Source organism: Schistocerca piceifrons, chromosome X, assembly GCF_021461385.2.
Source record: "Schistocerca piceifrons isolate TAMUIC-IGC-003096 chromosome X, iqSchPice1.1, whole genome shotgun sequence".
Lineage (NCBI taxonomy): Eukaryota > Metazoa > Arthropoda > Insecta > Orthoptera > Acrididae > Schistocerca > Schistocerca piceifrons.
This window is the reverse complement of record NC_060149.1, coordinates 553,706,824-553,719,435: the sequence shown is the minus strand read 5'-3', so window position 1 is coordinate 553,719,435 and position 12,612 is coordinate 553,706,824. Positions and strand designations below refer to the sequence as shown.

Below are 12,612 nucleotides of genomic sequence, written 5' to 3'. Positions count from 1 at the left end.
AAAACTTACAATATTCCCATGTCACAACTGGCAGTCTGTTTCATTATTACAGTCGTTACGTGCATGTGGCGAAGCTGTTTTTATGATTATAGCTTCTTAAGCATAGCATAAACAAACGAATTTATGAGTTGCATTTGTTAATTATAAATAATGCATTTCAATTTGGTATGAACAGGTTAGATGTCTCAGCTACGATACTGAAGATACAAATTTTTGTTTGTATAAAGTGATCTACTTTGAACCACAAGAAGTGTATTGTAGTTACCCTTTACAAAGTTACTTAATAAATTCTTTTGAAATAATATATTTCTGCCGTACATCAAGATTAAAAAGAAAATAATACATCCATTGCGTTAATAATTACCTCAGGGTCGCTTTGCTTGGTGGTAGATCTTTCTTTAAGACAAATCGTATATGTGCAGGCGGGCTTCTACGGAAGTTTATCAGTTTCGTTCCTCCTTCGTGCGCGCTACTACATGCTATACCGAGCGAGGTGGCGCAGTGGATAGCACACTGGACTCGCATTCGGGAGGACGACGGTTCAATCCCGTCTCCAGCCATCCTGATTTAGGTTTTCCGTGATTTCCCTAAATCGTTTCAGGCAAATGCCGGGATGGTTCCTTTGAAAGGGCACGGCCGATTTCCTTCCCCGTCCTTCCCTAACCCGAGCTTGCGCTCCGTCTCTAATGACCTCGTTGTCGACGGGACGTTAAACAACACTAACCTAACCTAACCTACATGCTATGCACTCGCTGGTGGTAAACGGGGTCCTATAATTTTTCATCGCGATACCCCGGGTCACAGCACAAAGTGTAGTGTTCATTGCATATAGCTTTATCCAGGCAGTCGTCCGTTGTATTGTTTGGTGTCGCTTTGGTCTTGACTTAGATTTTACCGCACCTAGCCCTACCGCTGTTTTCTCTAAAATGTTATGCGGAACTTCTTTGTTTTCTCATATGTACTACTGCGTGTAAAATTATTATTAGCTTCGGTCTCTTGTTTATTTTCAGTATCATACCTCCTGACGGATGGAAATGTAAGAGCCCGAAACCGGTCGTGGTTTAAGCAGTGGAAAATAAAAAGAACCTTGGAACGGAAGCGGTATTTTCAGCCTCTTCTACGATACTCTTTAGCATGTACCAGTCCTGGCATCGAGTGATTATGTTCCGAATCGACATCTCCGGATTGTGAGAGGTAACTGGATTTGACTGCAGCACTGAATATGAATATGACTGATGGTCTCAGCGACCTTCCAGCAAATGAAGTACGCTGAACATCGAAGTAGAAATAACTGTCTCGCTTTCCTCCTGTCCCCTGGCGTCCTGGAAAATACCTTCTTAAGTATGATTGACCAGTTCAGTTTCTTAGTATCGCCAATCGAATTATCTAAATCTACATGATTACTCTACAATTTCCAATTAGATGCCTGGCAGAGGATTCATCGAACCACCTTCAAGATATTTCTCTATCTGCTGTTCCTATCATGAATAGCGCGCAGGGAAAACGGAAACTTACAGCTTTCGGAGCTCTAAATTCTTTTATTATTATGATCATTTCTCCCTGTGTAGGCGGGCGCCAACAAAATATTTTCGTATTCTGGGGAGAAAGTTGGTGATTGAAATCTCATGAGAAAGTCCTGCTGCAACGAAAAACACGTTTGCTTTAATGATTGCCACCCCAATTCACGTATCATGTCCGTGGCGCTCTCTTCTGTATTTCGCGATAGTACAAAACGAGCTGCGCCTCTTTGAACTTTTTCAATATCCTCCGCCGATCGTATCTGACGCGGATCCCACACCGCACGGCAGTACTCCAGAAGAGGACGTACAAGCGTAGTGTAAGCAGTCTCTTTCGTAGACTTGCATTTTCTCTGTGTTCTGCCAATAAATCCTTGTCTTTGGTTTGGTTTACCCACAACATTATCTATGTGATCGTTCCAACTTAAGTTATTGGTAATTTTAATCCCTAATTATTTAATTGAATTTACCGTGTTTAGAGTTATATGATTTATCGTGTAATCGAAATTTAGCAGATTCCTTTCGGTACTCATGTGGAAGACTTCACACTTTTCATTATTTACAGTTAATTGCCACTTTTCGCATCATACACACATCTTGTCTACATCGTTTTGCAACTTGTTTTGATCATCTGATGGCGTTTTAAGACGGTAAATGACAGCATAATCTGCAAACAATCCCAATCTCCTAAATCTTTTATGTAGATCAGGAGCAGCAGAAGACCTATAACACTTCCTTGGGGAAAGTCAGATGTTATTTCTGTTTTACACTCATGTTGACAGTTCTTCTTGTTTTGGATTCTGGAATACTTAGTTGGTCGTCTGTGGTGAGGGAATTTCGGAAAACCGTATTTAGTAACTCTACTTCATTGTCACTGTCATCAGTAACATCGCCATTGTTATCGCGCAGTGAATTTATTGATTGTGTCTTTCCACTATTGTACTTCACATATGACCAGAATTTCTTTGGATTTTCTACCAGATTTCGAGACAGAGTTTCCTTGTGGAAAGTATTAAAAGCATCTAGCGCTGAAGATCGCGCTACATCTCGAGCTTCTGTAAAATTTCGCCAGTCTTGGGGGTTTTGCGTTCTTTTAAAATTGGCATGCCTTTTTTCGTTGTTTTTGCAACAGCATTCTGACCTGTTCAGTGTACCATGGTGGATCAGTACCATGTCTAATTTATTTGGTATATGTCTCTCAATTTCTTTGAATTTAAACCACGTATGTTCTACGCTTACATATTTAGATTCGAAGGAGTGTAGACTGTCTCTTAACGAATTTTTATCTGCTTTTTTTACATAGATGTATTTTACACTTGTTAAGAACTTAAGCTATTTAATCTTATGTAATGCCCTAATTTCTGAGACAAATTAACACGGGTCAAAAGATATTTTATCAGAAAGTATTCCTGAGCAATACTTAGTTCGCACATAATCGGTAAACTCAGAGTTCCATTTTTTGAGATCCACAGACCAGTTCCTCGAATGCCGTTTCCAGACGATAAAGCGACCCAGAACGCCCTACTTAACATACAATGGCTCGGGAAGACTTGTCCAGCGCCGGCCGGTGTGGCCGTGCTGTTCTAGGCGCTTCGGTCTGGAACCGCGTGACCCCTACGGTCGCAGGTTCGAATCCTGCCTCGGGCATGGATGTGTGTGATGTCCTTAGGTTAGTTAGGTTTAAGTAGTTCATAAGTCTAGGGGACTGATGACCTCAGATGTTAAGTCCCATAGTGCTCAGAGCCAAAACTTACCCAGCAAGTCCCTCTCGTACGCACATAACATTTTCTTGCTGTAATGGTCCACGCATCCCGTCCCAGAACTTTACTAGTGGTTAACATTGTAACGAAGATGTATTAGTAATGCCCAAACGCAATCACAAGATTCAAAGTATATTAATATGACTTTTTCCACCCACACTACGCGAGAGGATAGAAAGTTTTTACTTCAGATGTTGTTCCTACGCTATGGAAACTTCTCTTACGGAAAATGATTTCTCATAACTATTTTGACATTGATCTCTTCACGTCCTAAGACGTTGTGAGGGAAATTTAGAAATATTGTAAATATTTGATTTACACGTAATGGGGCTTTGTTCCATCTTTTTCTTGCAGGACAGCTTTGTAGTGTCAGGGTTTTGGTCCATGCAGTTTGCGTTCTTTTTTACAGAGAAATTAGTTTGTCACCACGCAGTGCGGTGCTTAAGTCCGTGAGTGAAAATGGGACGAGACATATATGCCAGATTCTCTGCCCTAAATCTGATAAGTGGTCATTGACCACAGATGCTCGATGATCCTGAAGTTGATAATTCCACTGGAAGAACCTGAGGAAATGTTAGGGTTGATCTTAATGTTTCTCAGTGTGACATAATTATATTGAAAACATCGTCATTGTTATGCGACATAATCTTTTTACAGGGTGTGCCTGATCAAAGAGAATTTTAACAACTTGTAGGCTTTCCTTCATTCATTCACAATAAAAATAACGCCTTCACAAGGAGAGTGTAGTGTACATGTTTAACAGGAGGAAACAGGTAGTCTTGGGAATTGACCATTTTGGTTCGTCATAAACAAGCTCAGTTGTCTCCAGAAGCAAGTAGGGTATTAAAACTGTCTTTACGTTCGTTCAGTCGTTGCTCGTTTATGGTATCCGTCGTATTCTCATCGTACTGACATGTTACCGTCTTCCTTACCAGAGGTCGCTAAACTACGCCTGTGCAATGTCGGTCACTGATCATATTTCTTCTAATGGAAGAAATTTTCATCACTAGTACCCGTCTGACAATGGGGGGGGGGGGGGAGGGGGGGGGGGAGGAGAGCTGATGATATAAACTTCTTGATCGCGAGATTGTACGTCGGCATGCTGAATTTATGTTCAAAGTTCTTCGCAGTCTCTCATGGACTATTGCATGAAGTGTTGGTGCAGATCAGTCATTCGTGACATCACGGTAGACGTACGTTTGGTACTATTAGAGAGGAGTAAGCCGTATGTGGGTACCGTGGGTCACGCATCGCCGTTTTAATCTGGTAATTTGTGGAAAGGTCTTATGGGAACAAACTGCTGAGGCCATCGGTCCCTAAGCATACACATTACTTAATCTAACTTAAACTAACTTACGCTATGGACAACACACACACCCATGTCCGAGGGAGGACTCGAACCTCCGACGGTGACAGGCGCACGGACCGTGACAAGGCGCCTCAGACCGCGTGACTCGCCGTTTTATCCTTCCGTGTTCATTCATGACATAATAAAGACAATACAGCATTTCACAAGCTCACAGCAGTCGTCAGTGCGAACCAGTTATCCACTTGAACCTTCGTAAAACGCCGGGGAAAGGCAACGGCAAACCACGTCAGCTATCGCCTTGCCGTGAACATAAGTGGAGATCCATTCATGTCTCGCAAAGGTAATTAGTAGAGACCTGAGATACGCGTTCGTTGTACTAATGAGAGATTAGGTTATTTCAACTCGGCCACAGATATTGGGTCTATACAGTTCGCATTAGACTGATTACAACCACCTGTTGTTAGATACTGAGATAATTTTGGCGTCCTTCGATTCCCGGTTGGGACGGAGATTTTCTCCGCTCAGGGACTGGGTGCTGTGTTGTCCTAATCATCATCGTTTCATCTCCATCGACGCGCAAGTCGCCGAAGTGGCGTCAGATCGAAAGACTTGCACCCGGCGAACGGTCTACCCGACGGGAGGCCCCAGTCACACGGCGTTGTATCAAGCGAAGTGGCGCATTCGCTATGGCCGTGCATTAGCGTTCTGGCTGAGCATTGTTCTAATTCCCTCCCGTGCAATGATATTTAGGTTTTCCACAGTTTCCCTAAACCGTTTAAGGCGAACACAAGGATGGTTCCAGTCCATTGTTAGCTTGTGATCAGTATCTGATGACTCCATCTACATGACGGAAGAAATCGCAGTACCAAGAAGGAGTTGTGCGACGTAAACGAAAGTTCGTAAGCGTGTTTCTACATCTGTAAGATGGCGTATATTAAAATTTCGCGCCTGTTGCGTAAGATTGGCGCTAGTAGCGCCACTGTGAGAATGCATATCAGGTTTGCTTCAAATACACACTGTAAGAGTCGCGGGCGTTCCTTTGAGATTGGACGTGGTGAGTTGATGTTAGTAAAAAATGACTTTAAAGCGACAAAGACGCCATTATCAATACCTTACTGAGTTTCAACGATGTCATGTAATAGGGCCACGAGAAGCTAGATGTTCCTTCTTGTATATTGAAGATAGACTTTGCAGGAATGTTGCCACTGTACGTGATTGTTGATAGCGGTGATCACGAGAATGTATGCTCCCAAGAAGACCGGGCTCCGGACGGGCACGTGGCACTACCGAGAGGGAAGACCATCGTGTTCAGCGTATGGCACGGCGCATCTTACTGCATCTGCAACAGCAATTTGTACAGCAGCTGGCACCACAGTGATACAACGAACTGTTACAAATCGGTTATATCAAGGACAGCTGCAGGCCAGACACTGTGTAGCGTGCAGTCCACTGGCCCCAAACCACCGCCCGTTGCGACTTCAGTGGTGTCAAGCGAGAGCTCATTGGAGTCCAGGGTAGAGGTCTGTTGTGCTTTCTAATGAAAGCTGGCTTCGCCTCTGTAACCTTTCTGCATGCTAGACACACTGGACCTACACCTGGAGGTGTGGTGTGGGATGCTATTTCCTGTGACAACAGCTCTCGCGGTCATCCCACACACCCTGACTCCAAGTGTGTACGTCAGTCTGGACGTTTTGACGTTTTGCTTCCATTCATGAACATAATTCCAGGGGGTGTTTCCCAACAGGATACCGCTCGCCCACATATCGCTGTTAGTACCCAGCACTATCCACTGAGTGTCGGTATGACCCTTGACCTGCTCGATCATCCAATAGAGCGCACATGGGACATAATCAGACGACAACTCCAGCGTCATCCACAAGCAACATTAGCCGCCTCTTTATTGACCGACATGGTGCAAACAGGCATGGAACTCTATCCCACAAACTGACATCCAGCACCGGTACAACACAATGCATGCACGGGACGTTTGCCTTTCGCGGGCAAGCGCTCCCCGTCTGAATTACCGAAGCACGCCTAAGTACCCGTTTTACTTCCGCCAGTACCTCATGTCCTACCGTCCGGGCTTCGCAGAAGTTCTCCTGCGAAGCTTGTAGGACTAGCACTCCTTGCCCATGTAAGGCAAAAGTCCCGGTTTCGAGTACCGGCCGGGCACACAGTTTTAATCGGACAGGCACTTTCAAAGTAAGTTAAGCGTATCAAGCTTTTCACTTTCTACACCTCTTAACAGTTGTTGTAACTGCTAGAAATTTTCAAAATCTCGAACATTTCGTCCTTCTTCATTCGGAAATGGTTGTCCTGCGTGGCTATTAAATATTGTAATAATGGCAGTCTGTGTCCTACTTTTATTCCATCGTAAAGGGTCCGCTCCATTCATCATTTAGTAAATTTGATTTTAATCTTCGTGAACGGATACTCTCCAGTTGCCACAGCCATCAGTTACCAAAAGGAGAGAAGTCGTGTGCTCCATTTGTCTGTGAATAGTGTATACTTTGCTCTGTGCGTTATAGTGTTTTAAATCTCTGTGTATCGTATTATCTGAAGCGAAAATTTGGACCATTTATGCTTCAGATAATAAGGTACACAGACATTTAAAACACTATAACGCACAGAACAAAGCATTTACATAACAGAGCGTGGAAACCGCCTAAAAACACACTCAAGGTGGTAGGGTAGCACATAAGTTGTCAGAAATCCGCCACGCGGTTGCGATCCGCGTCTGTCCCACCTCCGTGTCTCGTAAGCTAGCACGCTGCACATGAAAGAATGGAAATGATCGTACGGCATTGTGGGCCGGGAATACCCCATTCGGGGAAGTTCGGCCGCCGAGGGCAAGTACTTATTGCATTTGACGCCACATTGGGCGACTTGCGCGTCGGAGATGAGGATGAAATGATGATGAAGACAACACAACACCCAGTCCCTGAGCGGAGAAAATCTGAGCGGGCCCCTTGGCGTGGCATTCCGCCGCGCTGACCACCTACGCCGCGCGGTCTAGGGCCTCTTGTCACGGTTCGCGCGGCTCCCCCCGTCGGAGGTTCGAGTCCTCCCTCGGGCATGGGTGTGTGTGTCGCACTTAGCGTACGTTAGTTTAAGTTAGAGTAAGTAGTGCGTAAGCTTAGGGACCGATGTCCTCAGCAGTTTGGTCCCATAAGACCTTACTACAAATTTTCAACGAGCACATGTGCAAGACTTCTTTGTTGTTTTCCCGCTTTGAGCACTACATACATCACGTACGCAAAATGGCGACTTCTGAGAGCAACGAGTTTCGTGATCTGCAGTTTTCTAAGAGTGAACGAAACGCAATTTGAAGTAAAGTTATACACTCCTGGAAATGGAAAAAAGAACACATTGACACCGGTGTGTCAGACCCACCATACTTGCTCCGGACACTGCGAGAGGGCTGTACAAGCAATGATCACACGCACGGCACAGCGGACACACCAGGAACCGCGGTGTTGGCCGTCGAATGGCGATAGCAGCGCAGCATTTGTGCACCGCCGCCATCAGTGTCAGCCAGTTTGCCGTGGCATACGGAGCTCCATCGCAGTCTTTAACACTGGTAGCATGCCGCGACAGCGTGGACGTGAACCGTATGTGCAGTTGACGGACTTTGACCGAGGGCGTATAGTGGGCATGCGGGAGGCCGGGTGGACGTACCGCCGAATTGCTCAACACGTGGGGCGGGAGGTCTCCACAGTACATCGATGTTGTCGCCAGTGGTCGGCGGAAGGTGCACGTGCCCGTCGACCTGGGACTGGACCGCAGCGACGCACGGATGCACGCCAAGACCGTAGGATCCTACGCAGTGCCGTAGGGGACCGCACCGCCACTTCCCAGCAAGTTAGGGACACTGTTGCTCCTGGGGTATCGGCGAGGACCATTCGCAACCGTCTCCATGAAGCTGGGCTACGGTCCCGCACACCGTTAGGCCGTCTTCCGCTCACGCTCCAACATCGTGCAGCCCGCCTCCAGTGGTGTCGCGACAGGCGTGAATGGAGGGACGAATGGAGACGTGTCGTCTTCAGCGATGAGAGTCGCTTCTGCCTTGGTGCCAATGATGGTCGTATGCGTGTTTGGCGCCGTGCAGGTGAGCGCCACAATCAGGACTGCATACGACCGAGGCACACAGGGCCAACACCCGGCATCATGGTGTGGGGAGCGATCTCCTACACTGGCCGTACACCACTGGTGATCGTCGAGGGGACACTGAATAGTGCACGGTACATCCAAACCGTCATCGAACCCATCGTTCTACCATTCCTAGACCGGCAAGGGAACTTGCTGTTCCAACAGGACAGTGCACGTCCGCATGTATCCCGTGCCACCCAACGTGCTCTAGAAGGTGTAAGTCAACTACCCTGGCCAGCAAGATCTCCGGATCTGTCCCCCATTGAGCATGTTTGGGACTGGATGAAGCGTCGTCTCACGCGGTCTGCACGTCCAGCACGAACGCTGGTCCAACTGAGGCGCCAGGTGGAAATGGCATGGCAAGCCGTTCCACAGGACTACATCCAGCATCTCTACGATCGTCTCCATGGGAGAATAGCAGCCTGCATTGCTGCGAAAAGTGGATATACACTGTACTAGTGCCGACATTGTGCATGCTCTGTTGCCTGTGTCTATGTGCCTGTGGTTCTGTTAGTGTGATCATGTGATGTATCTGACCTCAGGAATGTGTCAATAAAGTTTCCCCTTCCTGGGACAATGAATTCACGGTGTTCTTATTTCAATTTCCAGGAGTGTACATTCAAAGTTTTTGTCCCCCCATGTGCTGATGGTAACAACCAGGCATAAGAAGTTAGTTCGGAAAGCAAGTTTTGAAGTTTAGTTGCCATGGACGACAGTGTTGAAGGTTTCAAGTAAATGTTTACATATGAGTTCACACCAGTAACAGTTGCTTTAAAGCAAGATGAATACGGTGTGCTTTCTAGCATTGCAAGTGAAGTGTTGGAACGGGAAGATGACTTCCTTAATCGTGTGATGTTCAGCGATGAGGCGACTTTCCACATAAATAGGAGGGTAAATACCCATAATGTTCGTATCAGAGGATCAGAACATGCTCATGAACTTTTACAGTAGCAGAGATCCCCCAAGATAAAATGTTTTCTGCACTCTGTCCGAAGTCAACTGTACGTACTTTCTTTCCGCTGAAGCTGCCGCAATTCGGGTGGCTTATCTGGATGTGTTGCAAGAGGGACTCCCCCTCTCGCCAATTAGAACCTGAAGACTTAATGTGGCAACAAGAAGGAGCCGCTCTCCATTGGCATATCTTTGCAAGACAGTAATTGTGGAGTGATCATAATGGTAAGTACGCAGTTTTCTTTTTCTACTGGCCTCACGCCACTTTTTCTTTGGGGCTTTGTAAAAGATCGTGTCTATGCTCCGCCACTACGTAATGATTTTCGAGAGTTGACTCTCAGGATGAAAGAGGCTATTGCTTCCATTACTCTGGACTTCGTAACCAAAGTGTGGGACGAATTGGATTTTTCGTTGGATGTGTGTCGAATAACTAAAGGAGGACATATTGAACACCTGTCAGAAAAATTAGGTTAGTGTACCTTCAGTTTGATGTACGATTTGTTGTAAATAGTCTAAATTACTCTTACTGTATACCAGACAAAGTGGGACGTTCTTATGTGGACACCATGTCTTAATCCAGGTATGTGTACAAGATGACTGACTTCAGTTGCGTGCTATTAATGTTGTAGTCGTAGGATGCAACATTTTAGTCGTTTAGTGAAGTGCGACATTTTACATTTGTAGAATGTTGCCGATATTTGCAGCACCTTGAAACCTTATTAAGCTCTGACTGGGTATATTTTGCAGCTTTTTCAGATAGTAGGGTGTACTTAATTACAGATAACTGCATCTACTGTCAAATGTGTGAAATTATTATGACTGTGAAGTTGTATTACAAATTGATGACATGTGAAACAAACGATTGAATATGGAGAGATACAAAGAACTGTACGGTTAGTGTTTCCTTGACTGGCTGGCAGCCTCGGCAGGCCGGGGGTGGACGCGCACGTGCGGCACGAGTCGGACGCAGCCGTGCTGCAGATCCAGTTCTTGGTGAACGAGGGCGCGCTCGTCACCGCCACCTCGGACGACAGTCTGCACCTGTGGAACTTCCGTCAGAAGAGGCCGGAGGTCGTACACAGCCTCAAGTTCCAGCGAGAGAGGTGAGTCTCAGACCCGTTTCCTTTCTTGTGTGTTTTTTTGTTGGTTTTTTTGCGGTGAAGAATCGTCCTAACAGTACTTGCATAAGACATTTGTCTGACTGGGAGACAAGGCGATAGGCGATAAATTCCTGTTTCGTAGAATGTGGTAGTCTGCTGACGAATCCACAACTGCACCTACTCTTGCACTTCTTCGTCTCATTGAAACCGACATCGACACGTGTCTTTCTTCAGGTGGCGCAAGATGGGAGAATCACACGACGAAGGATCAGGGCTGTAAGGAGGATGTTGAAGTATTTCCCAAACAAATCGCTGAAGCGTAACCGTCATGCGATGGGCAGGGTGGGGACGGGCACTGTTGTGATACAAAAAATGCTTCCGTCCAACAGCCTTCAAGGTCTGTCGCAGTTTCTGCAAAGTGTCTTCATAGCGCTGCACATTGATAGTTGTTTCGCGCCCGAGGAACTCGACGAAAAGGCCCCAGAAGTCGAAGGCGGTGGTCATCATGACCTTACCGGAACTTGTCTGAATAGCGTTGGATATCTTTCGCCGACCGAAAACATAATGCGGCATATGCAGAAAGATAAAAAGCGCACGGACACACCGAAATGGCTAGGTGCCACCACAAACCCGAGTATGACCAATGTCAGAAATAATCGATAGTGAATATTAATTGCAAATAGCATTAACTCAGCTGCACCTTTGCTGTTTGACCAGGGAGAGAGCCGGATTCCAAGCAGAATTTAAGCAAAAACCTCGGACCCTGCTCATGAGGTCACTTCGTAATTTAATCTCTACTGCTTCCTTAAAACACTATCCCAATAGCTGGAAGTGCTCGCCAGAACCTCATTACTGTTGTTTCCGCTTATGCGTTAACGTCACACACACTTGCAAAAGCCGAGGAATTCTGCTATTGCAGAACATTGCCTTGGTACCATTCATCCTAGGAATAAAACACTGACATTGTGGCGAGCAATTCCAGCTATAAGGATAGTGTTACTAAGGAATCAGATGAGATTAAATTAGCGAATGACAATTCTGCTTGGTGTCCTGCTGTCTCCCTGGACAAACAGAGGTAATTCTACTTGCTCACTGCTCACTCGTTCGTAATTGATATTCACTTTCGATAACTGCTGATTTTGGTCGTCTCCCGTTGCGTGGTGGCGACTCTCTCTCTCTCTCTCTCTCTCTCTCTCTCTCTCTCTCTCTGTGTGTGTGTGTGTGTGTGTGTGTGTGTGTGTGTGTGTGTGTGTGTGTGTGTGTTCTCTGTCCTTTCGAGTATGCCACATTATACAAATACATGGTTCTCGCTCGGCGTAGTCCGGCCTGCCGAGACTTTATACACTGATCAGTCAGAATATTATGACCCTCGACCTACTGTCAATATAAACCCGTCCATGCGATGGCAGCGTACCCTGGCGAGGAATGACTGCTAGTCAGACATACCCATACAGTCGACGACCCATACATGTGCCAATGTTAGCACCACGACATCGGCAGCTGCGACTGAAATGAAATGGGCACGTGACCATCGGCTCTGGACGTTGGCGCCGTGGCAGAGCGTTGCATGGTCTGGTGGTTCAAATGGCTCTGAGCGCTATGGGACTTAACATCTGAGGTCATCAGTCCCCTAGAACTTAGAACTACTTAAACCTAACTAACCTAAGGACATCACACACATTCATGCCCGAGGCAGGATTCGAACCTGCGACTGTAGCAGTAGCGCGGTTCCGGACTGTAGCGCCTAGAACCGCTCGGCCACCACGGCCGGCTCATGGTCTGATGAATGCCGATATCTTCATCATCATGTCTATGGGAGCGCACGA

General features: G+C 46.3%; 1 protein-coding gene across 3 annotated transcripts in view; it reads left to right on the top strand.

Annotated features, from left to right (window-relative positions):
- LOC124721331 (syntaxin-binding protein 5) overlaps nt 1-12,612 on the top strand; it is a 1,049,372-nt gene that overhangs the window by 419,420 nt on the left and 617,340 nt on the right. For all 3 annotated transcript variants that reach the window (XM_047246245.1, XM_047246244.1, XM_047246243.1), the window contains exon 3: nt 10,607-10,789. In XM_047246245.1, the coding sequence (XP_047102201.1) occupies nt 10,607-10,789 (183 nt within the window). The remainder of the gene's footprint in view (nt 1-10,606; nt 10,790-12,612) is intronic.